General features: G+C 58.2%; 1 protein-coding gene across 9 annotated transcripts in view; it reads right to left on the reverse strand.

The window, feature by feature from the left end:
- The window catches only part of ADGRG1 (adhesion G protein-coupled receptor G1), a 45204-nt gene that overhangs the window by 14232 nt on the left and 7589 nt on the right, over positions 1–23383 (reverse strand). For 4 of the 9 annotated variants that reach the window (XM_010331347.3, XM_039475551.2, XM_039475560.2 and 1 more), the window contains 2 exons: positions 1098–1196; positions 149–571 (listed from right to left, as the gene is read on the reverse strand). In XM_010331347.3, the coding sequence (XP_010329649.1) occupies positions 149–571; positions 1098–1161 (487 nt within the window). In that variant the 5' untranslated portion in view covers positions 1162–1196. Of the gene's footprint in view, positions 1–148; positions 572–1097; positions 1197–10873; positions 10970–11438; positions 12440–21506; positions 21880–21901; positions 22131–23383 lie in introns of those variants that run through there. The other 5 variants (XM_003943491.4, XM_010331346.3, XM_074402329.1 and 2 more) reach the window with 4 other exon arrangements.

Below are 23383 nucleotides of genomic sequence, written 5' to 3' on the forward strand. Positions count from 1 at the left end.
CCTCAGACACCTTCGATGGCTCCCCAGTGCCTGTGAGTAAAGCCCAAGCTTCACGATCTGACGTTGCGAGCCCAGCCCACTTTGCATTTTGCCTTCCCTGCCCCCGGACCACTGCCCAGTTGTTCCCTCTGCCTGGAAGTTGCCTTACTGTGGAAGGTGAAGGTGAACCTGGCGGCACTGGGCAGGCTGATGTTCTGAGGGCTCCACCAGGAGGTGACAGAGGTGGCGAACAGCGGGAGACCCGGGGCCAGGCTCTCCTCCTGGTGCTGGAAGCAGAGGAGGCTAGAGGCTTTGTCGCTCAGCAGGAAGTCATGCTTGCCATAGACAAGATGCAATCTCCCAGCGTGGCGGTTCCAGTAGAGGCAGAAGTGGTAGAGGCCCCTGGGTTCGGGGAAGGATCGGGAAGCAGGGTGGGCTGCCGGGAAGGGGGCGTGGACTGTGAGGGCCTCCTCGGAGTTCTCGATGGAGATGCGCAGGTCTGGCGTGGGTTTGTAGTGGAGGCTGCTCCTGTGTGTCTGGTTCCGCTGGCCGCAGAAGCGGAAGTCTTCCCTGTGGCCCCTGCCGTGGGCACCTGAGGAGACAGAGGCTGCAGATGGCACCCCGCGGCAGGGGCTGAGCAGAAGCAGGGAAGGGGACAGGCCTTGGGCTGAGAACATGTGAACCTGGAGCCTGAGACTCACACACATTCCAAGGGTCTACAAAAATGTGTTAGTCTTTCCCACTCAAAACTTACCAGCATCAAAATGTAAAAAGAGGAAACCGAAAACGAATAGTAATTTCAAAGGCAAAACAAATTTTTGGCAGCAAGGAAGTAATTTAATGAGGCCATGGCTGCCACAGACAGTTGTGCAGGTGGTACACTGCACAAAAATGCTCTGGCTGCAAAGGCGAGCAGGGCAGTGTCCCATCCATGTTCCATTCCCTGAGCTGTGCACGGCAGGGCTGCGTCTACCAAAAGGAAGGAGTGTCTTCTTTTCTCCAAGGTACCCTCACTAGCTGAGCTGTACCCGCCTAAAGGAGTGCTGGCAGCCACCCTAGGCACAGAGGCATGTTAACATAAGTCCCAACAGCCCCGGGGCACCCCTGGGAAGACCTGCCTTGGACCAGGAAGAGCAGACTCAGCAGGAGCAGTGGCCTCTGCAGGAGCCACTGGGTAGTCATCCTCCTCCCACGAAGTCACTCTTGGAAGTCACCACCTGGAAGAGGCCAGGAGTGTTAGCTGGGAGTCTAGACTGTGTGGGGGTCGGGCTGGTCCTGCAGAAGAGGAGGCCAGCGTCGCATGGATGCGGGAGGTGAGGTGGAAAATAGCCCGTGGACCTCCCCAGAGCGGCCAGAGCTGATCTTTGAGAGGCAGTGGGGCTGGGCGTGGTGGCTCATGCCTGTAATCCCAGCACTTTGGGAGGCCGAGAAAGGAGGATCACTTGAGCATAGGCATTCAGACCAGCCTGGACAACATAGTGAGACCCCCATCTCTACAATAAATAAACAAAATGAGCCAGGTGTGGTGGTGCATGCCTGTGGTACCAGCTACTAGAGAGGCTGAGGTGGCAGGATCACTTGAGCCCAGGAAGTCAAGGCTGCAGTGAACTATGACCGCGCCACTGCAATCCAGCCTGGGTGGCAGAGTGAAACCCTGCTGGAAAAAAAAGAAAAGAGGTGGTGGCTGTCCAGAGTCCAGCTGAGTTCCAGTTCCACCTTTTGCCTGCTGCAGGACCTTGTGTAAGTCACTCAAAATCGGGCTAACCACAATGCCTCTCTCCTGGACCCAGAGTGACCTGTTGATCTTGTCTAGAATCTGGTGGTGAGGGTTCCACTTGGAACCTCCACCACCTTGCCCCTCCATGCCTGGAGGGAACACGGAAAAAAGGGGGCTACCAGAGTTCTCCCCAGCTACCTCCCTATCGTCATTCCTGAGACTTAGCTCAGAGGACACCTCCTCCAGGAAGCCCTCCTCAACTCCCTCCACAGTCAGTTCCCTCCTCCTCCGTCAGCCAGGTAGCCCCTGATCCATCTCTGTGAGCAGGGCCAGGGGTACAGAGAGGTTGCTGGATAAACGCTGTGGGGACGGGGAGTGAGTGACTACAAAGGATCAACGGCGCCCTCTTCAGGAGCCAGAAGGGAAGGGCGCTTCCTATCATGACCGCCAGGGGGAGGCATTTCCCCGGGCCCGGAGTAAAGGAACCACGGTCTCCACTGAGGACCGGGACTTGCTATTGCCCTGACTTGGCATGGATGGGGCACATCTGACCCTCCGAGCTCTCTATTAACTGAGCGCCTGCTATCTGCCAGCCTCTGTGTTGACCTGTCCCACCTCTGCACCTCTGCCCCGATTCTCACTCCAACCCTACGAAGTGGGTACTGCTGTTGGTCCATTGCACAGATGGAGAAACTGAGGCCCAGAGGTCAAATGACTTGCTCCAAAATGCTCCCGAGGCCAGGGACTTTCCCTGCCTGGTCAGGAGTGTAGTGCCTGGCGGGGGAACCTGCGGCGCTGGCATTTGTAGAGTTGCCAGGAGGCGTGGCGCTCCCTACAGCCAGCTGGCCCTGTGGCAAAGCTGGGGGCTCACAGACAGGCAACCTCATCCTGTGTGGTATGGCAGCTGGCTGCAGGGACAGAGGAACTCACTGGCCACAAGCCAGAGAATACACACAGAGTATGAGTTTGAGAGAAACCAAGGAGGACTTTCAGGAAGAGGTGGCTTTGGAACTGAATCATTGAGGGCAGCCTTAAAGGGAGGGGTGTCCCAGGCAGGAGATGAATATCTCCTTCCTAAGCCAGTCCTCCCTCGAGCAAACCTGGCCCCTTCAGTCGAGAGCCAATCCCCTGCGTCCCACCATGTGGAATGGAACCCCAGTTTCTCAGGCCTTGCCGTTCAGGCGTACGTCAGACAGGCTCAACATCTGCCCCGACGGCATCACAGGACCCTTTGGGAAGAAGGATTTGGAAGGCGTTTTAGGGAGGGGCGCCGTTTCCCAGGTTGTGATTTGTAAGGTTTCGCTGCGTCTTCTCTCACCATGTTGATTCCTTTTGAAACTGCCTCCTGCCACCTCCAGCCAGCAGAAGGAAACAACATCCGGGGACAGGGACACGTCCCTCCCAGACCCCCTCTTTCCTTCTGCTTCCTGTCAGTCTCTGTTGCTGTCCCCCCGGTTGTCAGTCCAAATGCCACTTCCTCCAAGCAGCCCTCACTGCTACCACAACTCTCCACCTGTAAACTCGAAGCTGACGAATCATTTGGAGAATTTGGATCTAAGGCCCAAGGAGGGCCAGTGGCCTCTCAAGGTCACACAGCAAGCAAGGCGGGAACTGACCAGAATCCATGCATCTCCCTGGCTCACTGACCTTCAAAGTCAGTCCGAACCACTGCCTCACGTTAGCCCTCCTGGATTGACCCTTGAGAATAAGGGAGGGAGTACAGGTAGTGAGCTCCCCATCACTGGAAGGAAACAAGTGAAGCAGCACCCACATGGGATGCCATGGAAGAAATCCAGACGCCCACAAGGGACCAACTGTCCCCACCACTTCCTGAGCCATCCCCACTCCACCTCAGCTGTTTGAACAACTACTCCAAGGTGGACAGATCTGGCCCCATCGATGTGCTTGAGGTTTGAGGGGGAAGAGCTGCCTGGCTTCCTTTAACCCACGGGGTAGACTCTAGAGCCAGACAGCCTGGGTTCAAATCCTGACTCGCTCACTAGCTGTGTGTCCTTGGGCTAGTTACTCACCCTCTCTGGGCCTCGCTTTCCTCACTTGTAAAGAAGAGTACAGAAATCAAGCTCACTTCAAATGTCACTGTGAGAATTATATGAATTGATACCTGTAAAGGGCTTAGAGGCAGGGGCCAGGAATCTCCGCTAAGTAACTCCATGCTTTCTAACCAGTTCATGCCTGCTCCTAACTCGGCCCCCTGGGCCTGTCACAGGCCCCTCCTCCCTGTTCCCCGCTCTTCCGTGCCACCCCTAGCAGCCAGCTCACCCACTGGAGCACCTTGAGGGGAAATTCTTACTGCATGAAGTTTCCTTTCCGGGAGTCCAGTGGAAGGCTGAAACCCCACCCAGAAAACTTCCCTCCTCCAGAAGCCCCTGGAGGCCGGAGAGCTGGGCTGGGGACAAGAGAGTCGCCATGCAGATTGGGCAGGGGGAGGGCACCATCCCGCTCGTCTGCTTAGGGCCCCTCCTTCACCCCTGCCTCTGCCACCCGTCCAGGTTAGCTCCACGTGCACACCTGCCACCTGCCCACACACCCCCCCAGGCGCCAGGGATGTAGCCTGAGCCTCCACACAGACTCCTGGGACCGGAGCCGTCTCAGCCTCTGGAGCTTCGGAACCCCAGTGCTACAGGGCCTGTCATCGCGCGCAGTGCCAACCACGGTCCCGAAGGCAAGGGCCTTGTCTCGGCTCCCAGGGAGCCAGAGGGGGCAGCTGAGCAGGGGGTAGTCTGGCAACACCCCTACAATGATCACGTCAGTGGTGACGTCCACATTGTCACACCAAACTCTCTCAGAACCATCCTGTAATTCGGGTCCAACTGCTACCATTTTACAGACGCGAACACTGAGGCTGGGGAAGGCTGTGTGTTCTCAGGTCACGTGGGCTTAGGCCTGAGCCTCCCCGTCCTTGTAGAGCTGGCACTGGTAAAGGCCCCAGAGATGCACGTCCTCCCCGACCCCCTGGCTTTAGAAGCCCCCCGAAGGGAAGGAGAGGAGCAGCACAGAGAATCCAGCCTGGAAACAGAGCGCTGGGGCCAAGGCCCAGGAAAGCCCCCAGCACCCCCCGCGGGCCCTCCAGAGCGGCCGCTTTTGACCTCAGACCTTCCGTAAACATGCACAGGACAGAACAGCCTGGCCCAGCCTGACACAATGGGGGCCACATGACGGGGTTCCCCAAGGATCTAGCAGAGTGCAGCATGGCCAGGGTTTGTCTGAGCTGAGACCCCACCCCACCCCCAGCCCATCCCCCAGGGCTCCAGCTCCAGTTCCGGCTCAGCCTTGTCCCTCTGCACGGTGGGCAGGGGGGAACCCATAGCTCACTTTCTCCCGGCGGTGGGGGGTGGCCTGAGTCACTTCCGTGTGGAGCCATGAGTCACCGCTGCCAGGCCCAGCTCCTGGAAAACCCATTTCCTCGGAGGATGGAGATGGAAGTTGAGTGGACCGGACCTGGATGGCTCTGGGATTAACCCTCCTGGGCAGGCACCTCTCCGCCGCCTCCTGCCAGGAAGACTCCTGAACCTGGCCCCCCACTGCTTCCGAATTCCCTTTACACACAGAGGCCACTGCCCACCCCTGAGCCAGGCATCCCCCCCACCAGACCTTTGCCCCTTTCTGTCCCTTTGCTTTGGATAGCACCTAGCCCTGTCACATTCCACTCATCTTTGAGACGAGCTGAGACAAGCCCTCCCCATGAAGCCTCACCCGCCCGTCCATTCCTCACCAAAATTAACCGGTGTTCCTGCCGGCAGAGACCCACCCTCAGCACAACATGCCCCCCACCCTGCATTGCCACAGACGCTCACATCGGAGGCTCCCAAGCCTGCCTGTGGGTCAGACCTCCCTCTGGGATTGTGCTAAAAGGCAGATTCACAGGCCCGGCCCACAGAGTGTCTGATGGGGTGAGCTTGGGAGCCAGGCTCTAACAAACATCTTGCTGATGGATGTACTGCAGGCTTGGGAACCGCGGGTTTATGAACCGGGGATAGGTACCAGCAGGTTTAGAGATGGTCACAGAGGGGAGGGACCAGCCTGCAACCCTCAGCTGCTAGATGGCAGGGCCTGGACTGGGGGCCAGGGCAGCCCTCCTCCCAGCAGCGCCTTTTCCCTGCCCTGTGAGGCGGACCCGCCTGGTTCCTCTGTGGCTTCCCCTGTGGCTTCCCCCACATTTCCCTGCCCTGTGACGTGGACCTGTCGGGCTTCTCTGTGGTTCCCCCAGCATTTAGCGGGGCCCTGGAAGGAGCCTCCTGAAAGACACTGGGAGAAGAGTGGGCATTGGGTGGGGGAGAAGTGGTGGGAGGGGAGCTCCGGAGGCGTTCTCTAGGTTCCAGCCTGGTCCTGGCCACCTGGAGGCCTTCCGCTCAAGTGGGCCCTCGCTGGGAGAGGCAGAGGGGGAGCCCCAGCCCAGCTGCCACGGCCCCAGCTCCCCTCCCATCGCAGCTGCCCTCCTGTGGGCTGCTGGGGCACAAGACGGAGCTGCTGAACCTTTGGAAGCAAGGATTTGGCCCAAGGGATTGGGGGCGGGGTGAGGATGAACTCCTGCGAGTTACACAGGCCTGTGGGTGTGCATGTGTGTGCATGAATGCGTGTGCATGTGAGTCTGTGCATGAGGGTGCTTGAGTGTGTGTGCCTGTGCATGAGTGTGCATGTGTGCCCGTGCATGTGTGCCCGAGTGTGCCTGTGCCTGTGCATGAGTGTGCATGAGTGTGCATGAGTGTGCATGAGTGTGCATGAGTGTGTGTGCCTGTGCATGTGTGCATGAGTGTGCCTGTGCATGAGTGTGCATGTGTCTGTGTATGAGTGCATGCGCCTGTGCATGAGTGTGCATGTGCGTGTGCCTGTGCATGTGTGCCTGTGCATGAGTGTGCATGTGTGTGTGTCTGTGCATGAGTGCGTGTGCCTGTGCGTGAGTGTGCATGTGTGTGAGTCTGTGCATGAGTGTGTGTGCAAGTGCATACGAAGGGATGCAGGGGGCCAGGAAGAGAATGCGAGAGAAGTCTGGGACCTGGGCAGGTCAGCTCCACAGAGGAGGAATGAGGGAGCCACTCAGACTTCAAAGGCGGGCAGGGCACGGGGCAGGCAGGGCGCAGAGCCAAGAGCAGGGCTCCGGCAGGTGTTTCCTCCATGGAGGGCGAGGTGTGGGCTGGGAGGACCCTTCCTCCAACGGTTTCCAAACTTTTTTTTATAAAAGTAAATCTTACTTGGAAATAGCATGTACCCAACAGCTCAAAGGAAACGCCCCCGTCAGACCCAGGTAGGACCCAGGGCCCACCCTACTCCTCAGCCGCACCCGGGTCCTGGGGTAACAGCCTCCAAAGGCCGAACCACTCCCCACCATTTCAACTCCCCAGATGGGGTGGCTGCAGCCCAAGTGAGGTGATCGCAGAGACTCCCCCAACAGGGGTGTTCCAGGATCACTGGGGGAAGCAGAGTGACTTCAGTTTTCAGGAATTTTCCTACAATAAAGAGAACAAAACGAAGCAAGCTGCCTGCCTCAGAGGCTGGCGGGTGCCCAGGTCTGGCCCTCTCACTGCCCAGGGTGAGGCTCGAATTCTTTCACCAGACCTGCTGGACGCCCCCCTGCTCCCCACGCCACCAGCTCAGGCCTCACTGTCCCCATGGCTTCTGCTCTACCCAAGTCCTTGGGCCACAACTCCCTCTGCCTGCCCAGACACACCCTATGGGGAGACTGAGAAAGGGAAGAGGTTGGGGCATTCCCTGCCAGCCTGGGAGGGCATGGCAGGGACTCTGAGTCCTCCCAGACAGCCAGTGGTCCAAAGTCAGCCACCCTGCTGTCTCCCATATGTGGAACTGGGCATTTGCTTAAGAGGCCTCCGAGAAGCCAATGTATAGTCACCTAGCCAGGACGGAACGTGGCCTTGGGCGCTCCTACCTCCAAGCCTTTGCACACACTGTCCTCCTCCCTGTGATGGCAGCCTTGTACACATCTGCGAGAGTCCCGGTGCCCTGGGCCTCAAACCCCACATCCTCCCGGGCCCCATGGTACCTGGCAGGACACCAGATGAGTGAGACTAAACAGGGTCTTATCTGGGCAATGCAAAGGGCCTTGGAATCCGGGAGATTCTAGGAGCAGAGGGAGGATAACAGCTTCCACTCACCAAGTTCTCCCTTAGCCGCTGGCATCCTGCAAAGCACTTGGCAAAAATTAATTGTTCAATCTTCACGATAACCCTGTGAGCAGAGCCCATGGGTCAGGCAATCTCGTACAACCTGGTGAAGCAAATGCTATCAGTGCCCCCTCTTTAAAGGCCAGGAGGCCGGGCACCGTGGCTCACGCCTGTAATCCCAGTACTTTGGGTGGCCAAAGCAGGCGGACCACCTGAGTTCGGGAGTTTGAGACCACCCTGACCAACATGGAGAAGCCCCGGGTCTACTAAAAATACAAAATTAGCTGGGCATGGTGGCACATGCCTGTAATCCCAGCTACTCGGGAGGCTAAGGCAGGAGAATTGCTTGAACCAGGGAGACAGGTTGTGGTGAGCCGAGATTGCGCCATTGCACTCCAGCCTGGGCGACAGAGTGAGACTCTGACTGAAAAAAAATAAATTACGGAAACCGAAGCCCAAAGACATTAAGTAACGCCCAAGACCACACAGCAAATAAGTAGTCAGCCAGGACTCAAATTCAGCCTAACCTCCAAGCCCATGCTTTTAGCCATTGTGTACTACTGAGTTCTTTCTCTTCTCTGGGACTCAGGCTCCCCATATTCACCATGAGATAGCTTGCCAAAGCACTTTCAGGGAACACTAGTTCCCGAATTAGAGAAATGCTTGTGGGCCCTACTTTCTCTTGTATATTAGCATATCCAAGGCTCTGATAAGTCCTGCAGGAAAGAAACCCGTAACTCTTGGTTGGGCAGTTTCCCAGCCCAACATGAGGGTAGAGCCTTTTTTGCAGGGACACCCGTTAGCAACACGGAAAAAAAGCTCAGAAATCTTGATGCCACACAGAAGCCTGCCAGCACCTCCAGCCCGCTCCCCTCTCTTCCCCTTTGAGCTGTCCCGAAGGTCATTAGCGAGCATGAGATGAGCTACAGGAGTTACACGCAGGCTGCAGTGTTCCCCAGGGCCACTCATCATTGTCCCTGACACTTCCAGGAAAGAGGTCCCCGGTGAGTCTGGGGTATATTCGGGCCTATCCCACCTCCCTTAGGCCAGTGGCACCAGCTTATGGGAAGAGGGCACTGCCAGGCCTGTCCCCAGGTGGGCCATTCCATTAAAGCCAGCCGTGGCCAGCTGGGCCTGTGGCTTCATTGCAAGCAGCTTAGACACTCAGGATGTTGGAGAAGAGAGAAAATATGAGGATGTCGGAGTTTTAGGAGCTAGGAAGCAAAGCCTCTTAGAATCGTGGAGCCGAAGCCAGCGCTGCAGCGTGTGCCTACAGTACCAGCTACCTGGAAGGCTGAGGGGGGAAGATTGTTTGAGCCCAGGAGTTTGAGGCTGCAGTGAGCTATGATCACACCACGGCATTCTAGCCTGGATGACAGAGTGAGACCTCGTTTCTAAAAACAAATTTAAAAAAAAAAAAAAGAAGAATTTTGGAGGCCAGCCACGGCGACTGACTCCTGTAATCCCAGCACTTTGGGAAGCCAAGGTGGGCAGATCACTTGAGGCCAGGAGTTTGCGACCAGCCTGAACAACACAGTGAAACCCCATTATATATATAAAAAAAAAAAAAAAATTAGCTGGGCATGGTGGCACATGTCTGTAATCCTAGGTACCTGGGAGGCTGAGGCATGAGAATCACTTGAACACGGGAGGCAGAGGTTACAATGAATTGAGATGGTGCCACTGCACTCCAGCCTGGGTGACAGAGTGAGACCCTGTCTCAAAAAAAAAAAAAAAAAAAAAAAAAAAAAAGACTTTTAGAATTGATTGAAGAGACTTGGAACCTAAAGGAGAAGCAGGGATAGAAAGGCACTGGGGACACCAGCCTGTTTTGAAGGGACTTCAAAGAGCCAAAGAGCCAGCAGTTGGACTCTGGTGCCAGGCCTGCCCAGCGCATGCTCCTGGGGCGGTCTGCATCCAGGCAGAGGCTCATGGCCACGTCTCCACCTGGCCTTCTCCAGGGCGCTGCTGAGGCCAGCCTCCTGGGCCCAGGGCACACACCAGTCAGCACCTGCCCAGGGAACACAGCACCTGGAGCAGCGGCATAAGGTTCAGAGGAGCTCTGCAGCCACCTGGAAGCTTGGGGTCAGCCTGCCCCTTCTCTGGGCCTTATTTCCTCCTCTGTCAAGTGGGCGACTCTGATACCTGTCCCCCGCCCGCCTTCTCTAGAGCCAGAGCCCTCCAGGTCTGCAGGCTTCAGGAGGCCTACAAGGAAGAGCGGAAGAGCAGAGCTTACCTCCGAGCTGGCAGTGAGGGGCAAAGAGGATGCCAGCCATGTCCCCTGCCCTGGCCAGACTCTCTCCCTCTCAAACCACAGTCGGACCTCGGCTGTCTGGCTGAAGTTCCCCTTCCCCATCTGCATTCCCACGTTGCCCAAGGCCAGACCCGCAAGGTCAGCCCAGTCACCTCCCTCCTGGTTTTCTCAGGGAGGCAGTCCAGCTACCCCACGTCTGGCAAAACTCCCATCTTTGGAGCCCAGGACACTTAGCATTCCCCAGGCCAGCCAGCAATCCTCCCTTTCTTTTCTTCTCCTCCTCCCCCGGGTCCCGGATCCTGAGCGCACCCTCTCCGACTAAGTAGGCTGGGTAGGACACAGTTCTCCCTTGCCACGGCTGGCTGGCGGCCCGAGCCTGGCTGCGCCTGGACCCCGTCCGGGGAAGGGAAGGGGAAGCACTGAGTTCCATCCCAGCTCCTGAGCACGAAGCACGAAGCACGGCATCACTGAGCATCAGGAGTTGCACACACCGCGGGTGGGGTGCTCACCGCCTCCAGCGACACAACTGTGGTCATTAAGCTCTTTGAACATGCAAGACAGGATTGTGAGCTCTTTACACATGTTGACTCATTTAAGCCTCCTCAAAACCCTTGAGGTAAGTACCATGATGCCCACCCCGCAAATAAGGCCAGCGAGGCCCAGGAAGGTCAAGTTACCTGCCCGAGGTCACACAGCTAGCAAGTAACAAAGGCTGGATGCGAACCCCAGGGCCGGCTCCACAATACACGCTGTTCATCTCGAAGTGTGTTTCCCTCCTGAACTTACCTGACTCTACTGAAAAGTCACAGTAAAGAAAGCTCCCAGCAACGGATTTCCATGGGTTCACCAGGACGCCATCCCTCCAAGGGCCCAGATCAGGGGGTGCATGGGACCTCACCCAGATGAGCTTGGATTGGATTGCAGCTCCACTGCACTTCCAGGTCACTCACGGCCTGGGAGGCTCGTTTCTGATCCCCGGGGGTGCAGCCCAGTGACCCAAAAGAATCTTCAGGAAGGGTTGCACTGAAGGGAGGGGTGTGGAGCTCTCACCCCCAACCACTTCCTTGTAGTTGAAACTGCTGTCTTTAACTGTCTAAGTCCCTTGAAGTACCATCTGTGACCACCCCCCACAGTCCCTAGTGCCACCCCACCCACCGGCTACTCCATCAATGTTGGGGAGAAGGGAGATGGAGGGGAATGGAAAAAGATAAAGGGGGAAGGGATGGGGGGGAACGAGGGGAGCTGGGGGGGAAGGGGAGTGAAGGAGGAAGACGGGAGAGGTGGGATAGCGGGGGGAGGGAGCAGGAGTGACAGGGACAGGGAGGAGGGGGAGGGGGCGGGAGAATCGTACCTGAACTCCTTTGTGGCGTCAGGTGAACTTACTGTCTCTACATTAAGAATGTGCATGGCAGACGAGGGCTTCTCCTTTGCTGGTGGGTCAATGTCCCCCACCTCTTTTCAAGAGGACAGAGACTTTGAAGCTGGGCCGCCCCAGCCACTGCTCCCTCACTGGAGCTCCAAACAAAGGGGACAGCCAGGGAAGAGAGGCTGAGAAGCCAGCGCCAGCCCGGGAGAAGGGGCGCAGGTGACAGCAGCCCCTAGCAACCGTTGCCCTGGTGACCATTGGCAGCTGCAGGGACTACGTCACAGCTCGGCTCAGACCCAGCAAAGCAACGTGGCTCCGTAACTTGTCCTGTGCCCAAGTCCTCAACTCAGACGCTGCCCAGGCCAGACAGGCAGCTGGCAGGAGAGAGGGCAGGGCTTAGGACGGTGACTTATCGGGAGCCTGTCTCGACGGGACCGCAAATTGCCGCAGCTTCCAATTTCTTGAGAGAAGCAGAACCTCAGGTTTTTACATGAAATCTGCAAGTTTGTCAATATTGACTTTTAAATCAAATCTATTTAGAACCCAGTCCGGGCCACCCAGTAATCAAATTATGCCTAACAGTAGCTGGATTTGCTTCTAGAAGCTGCCAGCCTGTGGCCCTGGCCTCAAAGCAGGCTGAATACCCTCTAATCCCACATTGACTGTTGTGAGCACAACGTGGGCATCATAGATCTCTGAAAACTCCTCCTCCAGGATGCCTTCCCAGATTGCCACAGCCTACCAAGAATCCCCCTTCTGAGTTAGCCCTAGGCCTGGAGGTTCCTCCTGGCTTCCTTCTAGAACTCCCAACGGGGCAGCTAGGAGCTCAGATTCTCTTTTTCCGGTCTGGAGAGGGAGGAAAATAGAGGCAGAGCTTCTGAAACTCCTACTGTGTGCCAGGAACTACCCTGGACATTTTGGAGATCCATTTCTCCCACTCTTCAAGATTGGCCCTATGAGACCCACCTTACAGATGGGAAAACAGAGGCTCAGGGGCTGTGACTTGCTGTAAGCCACCTAGCTGGTAAGGGTGGCTTACAGCAAGTCACATCCAAGATGTTAAATAGAATTTAAACAGAGATATTCCCTGGGACATGAAGATATCAAGACCAATTGTCCACGTAACGCCTGACTAATCCCTAGCTCCCCGCAACATTCAGTGCTTGGCCAGATTTTATTTGATCACCTCCAGTGACAGGGAGCTCACTTCCTTCCAAGAAGGCACATTCCTTTGATCTCTAATACGTTTTTCATACCCACTAAATCAAAGGGAAAAGGACATTAAAAACCGCGGGGTGCCCCAAACAGGGCGCAGGAGAGAGCCAGGAGTTAGAACCCCCACCGAGGCTTTCAGATCCAGGTAAGCAACAGCCCGGCTGATAGGGTGGGGTTGCTCAGGGGCGAAAAAGATCCCAGGGTCTCAGTGGACGAGCTTCAAGCGCTTTCTCAGAACACAAGCGGGCAACCCCACCGGCCATCACACTCCAAGGGGAGTCCAGGGGAGGAAGGGGCTTTGGGACAATTTCTGGCAGAGGCCATGGGAAAGGCAGCAGGGGCTTGGGGCCGAGGGGATGGCGTCTCTGCAACTCCCCTCCTCACCCGCCCCTCCATGGCGCAGAGCCAGGAGGCAGCTTCAGTCAGGAGGCCGCTATTGTCTCACTGCAGGCGCAGAGCTGGGTCCCATTCAGGCCCTATTTTTGGCCCCCGGAGGAAGAGGAAAGAAAGCAAAGAAAAGACTTGCTGTTCTCTGGGGCAGCCTTCTCCCGGAAAGCCTCGCAGCCCTTGCTGGCTGGAGGGCGGTCTCCGTGGCATCAAAGGATCCTGCGCTTAAAGGGAGCTGGCAGGGGGCTGCGGCTCAGGGGACCCAGTGGGAGGCACAGGCGAGGCACACCACGCCCTTTACACACACTGGGCACTCCCTGATGGCGGCAACCCAGAGAAGCAGAGGCACAGCTTCCCCAGCCCCACCCAGAGTCCCTAAACATCCACCTGTGGTAGTAATAAAAAGACCTGCTCATCATGCCCAGAACCAAAACCCAAAGCAGTGTCTTACTTCACACCGACAACATTCCCGACCGGGGTGGAGGCGGGGACTGAAATGATGACGCTCATTTTATAAGTCAGGGAACTAAGGCTCCGGGAGCAGCATGACTGCTGAAATCATGAGCCGGTAACCACAGGCCTACTCCCATTCCCCGACCTGACGCCACCCCTTCCCTTCCTGCAGTCACCAACTCCAGCCTCTCTAGACTTCCAACCGGACACATCTCAGGGCATTCGCACGCACTTTTCCCTAAGGTAGCACATCCTTTCCAGGACCCTTCCTCTGACTGCCTCCTTCTCAGGTCTCAATCAAATGTCCCCTCCTCTGAGAAGCCTTCCGTGATCACCCAACCGCATCCATCGCTCTCTTCCATGGGACTTTGATTTGTTACCCTTACAGCACTGAACACTGATGTGACTCTGCGATCAGCTTACGTGTCATCCCTGGCTCAGCTTTACTGTCTCACCTATCTCCCTCACCACCGGCATCTCAGTACCTAGCACAGGGCCTGGTCCACAGAAGACGCCCGCGACTGCAGGATGAATAAATGAATGACTGAGGCAGAGCTGGGGCTCTAACCCAGGGCAGGCAGGCTCCACACCTGTTCTCAAAAGGAGCCATTCCTGATAGATCTGTAGAAGATCGAGAAGATCCAAGCCCGAAGTGCCACGCAGGCTACGTGAGGGGTGGGGAATGGGGTTCGAGCACTGAGCCACCTCCACTCCCCAGACTTTCACAGGAGCAGGAGCACGCACACCTCTACCCGGGTGCTTGGCCAGAGAAGGGTTTCCCAGACTGTGCGTAGCCTGGTAGGACCTGAAACAGTAGGCAAGCTCCCCTCTGCTTTCCTGATAAAGGCTCTGAGAAGTCCTGCAGCACAGAAGCCGGCGAGCCCGTGCCTTTCCTCTGCCCCTGGGGCCACAGCCAGTTTTAATGATGTCTGAGATTCCATCTGAACCTGTGAGCATGAACCTTGGATTTTCTCTCTACATTAAAGCAAAATTACCACCTCCAAGACCCTCGAAGGCCCATTCCTGTGGTTCAGCTCTAAGGGGTCCCAGGTAGCAGATCCGCCAATGAGAGTGGGTCACTTTCCCGTTGCTGCAAACGCCTAGCTCCTACCTGGGCTCCCCATGGGCTCTCCAAGATAGAGCAAGGAGGAGAAAGAGCCCGTGCCTATGGCCATGGGTCCTGGGGTCCAGCAAGCTGGGGGTGGGGGTTGTGCCAAGCACTGGTCCGCAGAGACTCAGGAGGGAGCTGGGGCAGGGAAGGGAGCCACGCCCAAGTGCAAACCGCAGGAGATGCGCTTGGCCTCCCACGCTTCCACTGCTGCTCTATGAGGCGGTATGATCATTCCCATTTTATAGCAGGGACACAGGGACACGGAGCTTGCCCAGAACACAGAGCTGGTAAAACTGGATCCAAAGGAGCGTGGTGCACTCCTTGCCTTGGGCTGCCTCCATTGTCCTGCATGGCACCGCGGGCCCTGCCCTGGCATTGACACGGAGAGTCAGCAGCAGCTACTCCATAGAGGGGGAAAGGGAGGCTCAGAGGGGCCGAGCCAGGGGCCCAAGCCTCAGGCCCAGGAACAGGGGCGGGGCCAGACCTTGCTGACTCCAATGCTCACTTGGTGTGCAAACACTACCTTCCTTCTTAGATCACAGTCACTACAGCTTCTGACTCCAGTTTCCCAAACCCAAGTGGAGGGACAGAGACAGGACCCTAGGGCATGCTGCCACCTGCTGCAGGGTCTCCATGAAGACGCACTGGCTGTCCTCCCTCTTCATGGCTGGTGAGGGTGTTGTACCGGTTCCAGCTCCCACCACCTCCAGCTAGGGCACCAGGATGCGGGCAGGGGGGACCGGGAGGACACAGCTGTGCACCTAGTACCATGGGTGCGCGCCCAGGTGGTAGAGCCCCCCACAGTAGTACAGCTGTGAGGAAGCTGTGCACAAGGGTTTCTTCCAGCCTCGCCCACTGCCCATGGCTCTAGGCAGGTGGGGGTCGGGGGAGTGCCGTGGGGTCGGGAACACCCCTATTCAGGTTCGAGCCTGTTGGATGAGGGAGAGCAAGGGGCCCAGAAGACTCGGGAGGTGGGTGTCCTGCCGCTCCTGACTTCTCCATCAGGCCCTCCCAGCTCACCCCCGTCCTCTGCAGCTGGGTTCCTCTTCCCCTCTGCCCCCTCCCATCCAGCCCACTGAGCTATTTACACATGGACAGGAGGCTCCGAAATGCATTCATGACATTCATGGTGGAAGTTCCTTGGAAGAACCTTGCCAGTCGGCCAGGCTAGGAAGAGGGTGTCTAGATGGAGGCAGCACCTGCCCACAGGCATGGCCTGATGCAGCTAGAGCGACCCACATGTCGCTTAGAGACTTAACTAAGGGGAACGTGGGAATTGGGTGCCCATCTCCCCCAAGGCTAGCAAAGCTCGGGGCCGGAAGGAGCCGTGAAGAGGAGCCCCATGCACTGCCCAAGTTGCCTCTGCAACTCCCCTGCCACACTTGAACACCTACACTTGAACAGAGATGGGGAACTCACTACCTGTCATGGGAATGGCCATCTGTGGTATGATGGGGAGAAGCCCGGGCTAAGAGGCAGGAGACTGGGTTCAGGCTCTGCCACTGACTGCTCCGAGCCCTAGGGCCTGATTCCTCATCTGTGACATGTGGATAAAGTTCCAAGTCTTAGAGGGCTGGCAGCACTCACGATTGAATGAGGGTCTTTGTAGCCAGGGAAGTGTGTGCCCCAGGGGTGGGGGTTTGGGCTGTGAGTCGCCCCTGAACTGTTTGGCCTGTGCCCAGATAATGACACAGCAGAGGAGCAGTGGGCAAGAGGGCACAGGGCTGAGATGAGTCAGGGGCCCCGGCCAGCCCCTGGCCCCGGCCAGCCCCGGCCAGACCCCTAGCATCTGTCACCATCGAGACAGGTGGGTCTGGGCAGTTGTCTGACCCCTGCCACAGGGTTCGAGACCCAGGGTGCCAGCCACTGAGCCACGCCCTGAGCCCCAGACTCAGCCAAGGACCCAGAAGGGGTCAGCTGCTCAGCCTAGCTCCCAGGGGCCACGGGAGCTCACCCAGCAGAGAAGTAACCACAGCACAGTGCTGCCCCAGGAAACCAGCTCCCTGGAACCCAGGTCTCCTCTCCAGGGCCAGTGCTGGGGCCTCTGGTCCCCGGACAGGCCAGCCGTTCTGTTGGTAATGGCTCCAGCCCAGCTCCCCAGGCCCAGGGTCACTTCAACTCACTCCAAAACCTGAGTTGGGCCTCAGGTCTTAAGGAAAGGAGCCCCAGGCTGGACAATGCCTCGAGCCAGCAGATCAAGACCCCAGTAATGGGCGTATCCAAAGGGGAAGCTGTCACAGGATTGGTGGTTTTCCCAGTAACATCTTGGGAGGATGGTGCCATTGTTCTGGACAAACGCGCTCTAAGAACAAGGCTTGGTCATGGCTCAGAAGGGACAATGGCAACAGCACTTGAGGTGTGCCTGGCCCTGCACTCAGCACTTAAAATCTAGAGGCTCACGTAACCCCCTCAAGGTGCCGTTACCATATTCATTTTTACAGTTAGGAACATGAGGTGCAGAGAGGTTAATATACCTGTCCCAGGTCACACAGCCAGCGGAGCTGGGACAGAATCAGGCAGCCCCAGAGCCTATACCCCTAACAGCCCACCTCGTGCTGCCTCTCCCAGGAGGTGGCCTGCCTGGGGGATGGGGAGGCAAAAGTCTGGGACAGCTGGGAACAGGGTCTACGTCTCATGAGCCCCTACAACGTGTGGCAATCTCAGTTCATCCCCACAGGGTCGCATTTAGATATCAGAGACTTTCATAGCCCAAGTAACGAAGTTTCGAGAAATTTCTGCCACTTGCTCAAAGTCACTTTTAGAGGATTTGAACCTAACTCAACGACCCCATGATCCTGAAGATCAAACCTTGAGCTGAGGTTTAGACAGGACCTAGCATGGTGCCAGGTACGTACTTTGCAGCCATTTGTCACCCCAAATTTCACAGCACCCCTGCAAAGCGGTGGTAACGTTATCTCCATTTACAGACAGGGAAACGGGTCCGGAGAAGCTGGGATCTTTGGCAGAGGAATGTGAGTCTCCACAGCTCCTCCCCAAAGTCAGCTTTCCCCCGTGGGCCTCGAGCATCCAGGCTGGGGGGACTGGGAGGAGGAGACCTGGAGGCAAGAGGGCCGGGAGGCGGCAGAGGCGGCTTTCTGTCTCGCTGTCCCCCGTTTCGGAGTCGGTGGCAGTGGCCTTGAGCCTGGGAAGCCAGGCTGGAGCCATTCACCGCAGCGCTTCTCAGCCTGCCAGGGCTGGGCTGGCTCTTGGACAGTGAGGCCATCTCCCCCGCCATGCCATCTCCCACTAATGCAGAAAGGCCTGTCCACCGGTGCCTGGAAGCATGCCAGCTCCCCGGCACTGAGCTTTTATCTCTGCCTGGAGCTGCCAAGCATACCACGATCTGCCTGAACCTGCGGCAGGCGCCAGCTCGGGAGCCCGACGCCCACCACGATGCCCTCCTCAGCAAAGCGCGAGTCAGGCTGGAGGTGGGTAAGCGAGCGCCGCTGGCGTCCAGGGGGCCGCAGCTCTCCCAGGAGTAGCCGGGGCAGGAAGAAGTGCTCATAGTTATTACAGGTTAGCTCTGGGCCTCAGTATACCCATCTGTCCAACAGAAGAGGTAATGAGAAAGACCTGACACTCCCACGGGGCAGGCGCTGCCCTATAAACTTTCCTATATCAACTCGCTTCAGGCTCGTAACAGCCTCTGAAGCAGGTGTGATTGTGATCCAGTTTACAGATGAGGAAACTGAGGCATGGGCCCGTGTTCACACAACCAGAGAGAAACAAAGTCGAGATTCTCCCTGAGCAAGCCGGCCTCACCGTCTCCATGGGCCTTGTCACCCGCCAGGCGCGTAGATTTGGAAGTGACAGGGGCGGGCTTCGAGACATGGGCATGTGCCCGGCTGAGGAGCCCCTCCCCACCAAATTCTGGAGCCCAAATTCTGGATCCCCAAAGATGTGGGCTTGCTCACTGGGTAAGCCTCCCTTGCCTCAATGTCCTCATCTGAAAAGTGGGTGTGGTGTGCAAGGCACTGAGCCCAGGGCCTGGCAGAGTCTGAGGTCAGGAAAGGTCCAGGATTGCTCCTGTCCAGGCTGAGCCACCAGGGAACCAGGGAGAGTTTAGGGCTTAGCCGATCTCCTGCCAGGGCAGGCTGGCATGGGGCAGTAGTCAGAAAAAAACATGTGTCTCCTCCTCCTTCCCCACCCTCGGCCCCTCTACCCAGCAGTCCAGGCCTGAGCCCAGAATCTACAGGGCTCCCCTGGGGGCCTCCAGGAGCCCCAGATGGGGCACCACAGACAGGAGGAGAGGCAGGGTCTCAGCTGAGTGACGGCTCAGGAGAAAGCAGGCCTGGGAGACTGAGGGCCCCACCCCACCCGGTTTGAGAGACCCCTTTGTGCCAGCCCGCCCAGCCCCCATTTGCCATCTGCCCTGACTGCTGGGTTTGCTCACATGATGCCCCCATCTGCTGTGAGTCAGAAGGCGGGGTTCACAGGGCCACCCCCAGCATGGGGACAGGGGCTGAGCCCTGCTCAGGCTCCAGTCTGGGAAGAGGTGATGCTGGGGTTTGAGGCTCTGTTGTCACGCTTCCTTGTCTTCCCTTCATCCACCCAACTGCCCCATGGCCTCCTCCGTGGCCTCCCTGGGAGCCCTGCCACATGGAAGCCCATTGCACAGCTCCCCAGGCCACACTACACACAGCTTTTGTGCAGGATGGAGGGACCCGCATCCCAGCCGGCTGGAGGACAGTCCACAGTGCCCCCTCCATGGCTGTCCTGCCCACATCCCATGCCTACCTTTGTCATTCGGGGCCCTGCCAGGAGGCCAACCCCCACAGCAATCCTGCCACAGCTCTGCCACCTCTCTTGCCCTTCTCTTCCACTGGGCACCCCCTCCCCCTCGTCTCCCTCACACGTGAAACTACCCCCGAGCTCACGCCTTTACCCAGCAGCCAGAGACTGGGACTGCCAGGCCCGCCTCACACTGCAAACCCATCCTGCCCTCTCCGTCCTGCTGGGTTTGCAGCCTGGCTCCCCAGCCCCACAGAGCACCCACCTGGTGAGTCCTCCCACCTCTTGTTCCTCCCCCAGATCAGATTGGGACCTGCTGTCCTGGCTCATCAAGTCCCATGAAATGACCCACGCCAGGTGTCCGGTGTTGCCCTCCACGTGGTCCCCAGCTTGTATTGGTCCCCAGATGCTTTCCTACATAGTTTCCTCCACTTGGACTCCCCCGACAGTGCTCATACGGACATCAGCTCCTTCCCCGCCCGCCGTCTCCCAAGCCCAGCCTCAGAGCCGCCTGCAGAGCCTCCCCGGTCCTCTTCCCTGGCCCTCTGTTAGCCCGCTCATCTCACGCCTCCATCTCACCTCCTGTTTTGTTTGTGTCCCTGACAAAAGGAAGTGTCACTTCAGGCTGACTGGCCCCTGCCCAGTGGCCCAGGCCGGGACACAGCCTGTCCGTCACAGACCACACATGGAGCGCTCTGTCACCCTGACACCCTCAGAGCCAAGCCCCCCAGGCCTGCAGGAGCCAGGGCAGCTGCGATCACCCCACACACCCATTTAGCAGCTGAGCTCCTGAGGCCAGAAGAGAGGAAGGGCAGGGGCCATGGCGATGCTGTGACCGAGGTGGGTCCATATCTCAGGTCCCTACAGCAAAGAAGGGGTCAGATCTGGCCCTAAGAGCTCATCCCACACCTGGATGTTGGCAGAAAGGATCCCCAACAGGACCCCTGCCTGGGCTCTGGAGAGCCAGCGTGGCAGCCCATGGCCGTTATTGCCCAGAGATGCCCCTTCTCACACAGTCTCTGACCCCAAGGAGCCAACGTGCTGCCAGGGTTACCCTCTGGGAGGGGCAGGGGACTTGGTTCTGGGTTTGGACCACTCACGAGTTCTGAGACATCTTATTTGCCTCACTCACGACCACGTTCCCAGCAGAGTACAGAGTGCACAGTAAGCACTCAATAAACGCTTCTATAAATAACTTCTTAGTCCGCTGAAGGAGCTACAAAGGTTATTTCTACCCAGCCAGCGGACCCCAGGCCACCGCTGCTCCACGTTGGGATGGGACGCCTTGACGCATCCCCTCGTCCCCGCTCCGTAAAATGAGCACCAGGCCCATCCAAGTTGGGCACTGGGAGACCCCAACTCTACCACACAAGGGAGGCGGGTTGGGGAACGGGGAGGACAGGAACCATCAGCTTCCTACACGCCTCTAACCACCGAGGGGCCCAGGGTGGGAAGCCCTATCAGTCCCGGGCAGCCGGAGCCCTCAGGTCTGGTGGCGATGGGCAGGGTGTTCAGCCGGCAGCCTGCACTTCCCCATCTGCCTATCACCGGTTCCAGGACTCTCAATGTTCAGAGACCCTGCGGGACCACCTCCTCCCAAAGCTGGCTTTGGTGATGCAGAGCACGGCGGCCCCTGGCTCAGTGGGGACCCCGGACCCAGCCCCAGGGACAGCTATAGGAAAGCTGCCCTCAGGAGTCCCCTCAAACACCGCCTCCTCCCTGGGCTTGGTTCCTGCCTTTCCATCCCTGGATGTGCTCGGTGACTTTGGGCAAGCTGCCTGCCCTCCCGGAGCCTCGGTTCTCCCATCTGGACAGTGGGAGCACTGATCTCACAGCCCAGAGAGCAGACCCAGTGACTGGACCACTCTGAGCCTCAGTTTCCCCAGGTACAAAATGCCTGGCAGCCCCAAGAGGGCTCCCTTGGGCCCCAGCCCCTTCCCAGGCATCTCCTTGTTGATCCATCCCCACTCTAGAGACCCCGCCAGAGCCATGCTGATCTGGGCTACATTCCACCAAGATACCAAGACCCTCCAGTTCCCCATTTCACCACCACCCCTACCCACTACCGCCCAGCAGTCACACGTGCAGTCATGGACACACCCACACTCACACACTATTCCTCTTCCCCCCCTGCTGTCCAGCCCTTGTTTGGGTACCTGCTGCCAGGTGGAGGGTCCTGCACAGGGCCGGGCGGCCGGACCACCTCTCAGGATCCACCCCCAGAGGCTAAACCTGCCAGCCCTGGTCCCGGCTGCATGCAGAGTGAGCTGGAGAGCGTGGGAGGCTCCCAGCCCATCTCCTGCGGCAGGGCAGGGCGGGCAGCAGCCAGTGCGAAGAAGGAGGAATGGGTGTGTTTGCTGGGAGACACCCCCCTCCTGCCCCAGCTGGGCTCCTCCCTCCTCCCTGAGCTCGGCTGGGGATGACGGAGGATATTTGTGAGTCATGGATTTCTCAGAGGGAGACCAGGAGGGGGCAGGGCTGAGAGCGCTGAGGCAGTGACCCTGGGGGATGCCCATGACTCAGCGCCAGCAAGGGGGCACCTCAGCCTTACCCCTCATCCAGGCAGACAGGTGCCAGGCTTCAGGGACAGGCAGGGACCAGGGATCACTCTGCTTCCTCATCCTCCATCTGTTGCTTCCCCAGGGCCAGTCTCCCCAAAGTTCCCGCAGAGAGGTCAGGGTTGCCGCAGCAACAGGGCCCTTGGATGCTGTCCAACCACCCCCCAGGTCAAGGCGACAACTGCCCCTTCCTGAAGGAGAGTCCAGCCTCCTTGGCAGCCGACGGGAGCTGGTGCTGACCGGCAGAGCGGAAGGCAGCTGGGAGGGAGAGGGTGACAGGCAGCCGGGCAGGAGGCCAGCCAGGCCATGCGAGACTGACCGGCTGACCCACGTCCCCTCTGCACCGTGACCCGCCTCCCCTCTCAGTGCTCTTCAAGCACTCAGTTTCAACATCCCAAGTCATTCTGGATTCTGAGACCCCAGGGGCTTCTGGAAACTGCCTCCTTTAATGCATCTGCTGAGCCAAAGGGGAAACTGAGGCTCAGGTGAAGAGCCATTCCCAGTGGCCTCAAAAGCTCAGAGAAGTGTGGAAATTGGCTATGCCCCATCTCCCTTCTGGTCATTCCTCTGTCAGCAGCGCCTCCCACTGCTACGGTTCAGTGTCATTCTGGGTCCGGAGGCTTTGGATAACTCACACTCCCTGCAGAGATTCCCGTCTGCCCTCCTCGGAGCAAAGAGGATAGACGATTCCTCCGTCAGAAGTGCTGGGAGGATTTCACGATGTCAGAAGGGTGAGTGGCAACAATCACAGTAATTACACTGGCTGCCCACCGTCTGCATTCCAGCTCCAGAGCGCCCCGGCAGTGGAGAGGAGTCAAACCTGCCGCTGAGACCAGCGCCCGGTACTTGCCAAGCCCTCAGTAAATATTCCCTGTGAATGTGGGATGAAGAAAAGGGGAGCATAAGGCAGAGACACGAAGCTCAGAGATGTGAATTTACCTGCCCAAGATCACACAGCAGGGAGGTGCCAGAGTTGGAAAGACTGGGGCGCAGGTGGTCTGGCTCCATGGCCGGTCTCCTAACCACTCAGCAAGCCAGCTCCCCAGGCCTCAGCGTGGGGCCTGCAGGCATGGATGCTCGGGGAATTTGAGATTCCTTCTCTCTGGCAGGGATCTGCATTCTAAACATGGGGGCCTGGAAAAGCTTCCCGATGCCACGATGCCACGTAGAGGCAGAATGAATGGAGGGCCTCGGGCAGCCTAGGAGCCCAGGCTGCACCAGGAGACCTGTACCCCTCACCCGCCTGCCTGAAATCAAGCTGCAGAAAGGAAGGGCCACAGAGCCCGCCTGTGGGGTGCAGGGAGGCCACAAGGCCAGAGCTTCCGGAAAACAGTGCCAAGCTCCCCCCCTCGCGGCCCCCAGTCCAGGCTGTGGGCCAATGCCTGGGGCAGGCAAGCACAGCGGACACTGCACCTATGTCAGGCCCGCCGCCCCTCCCAGGGCTGCAGTAGGTACTCCCTTATTGCCAGGGCAGG

This window comes from Saimiri boliviensis, chromosome 1 (assembly GCF_048565385.1).
Source record: "Saimiri boliviensis isolate mSaiBol1 chromosome 1, mSaiBol1.pri, whole genome shotgun sequence".
Classification (NCBI taxonomy): Eukaryota; Metazoa; Chordata; class Mammalia; order Primates; family Cebidae; genus Saimiri; species Saimiri boliviensis.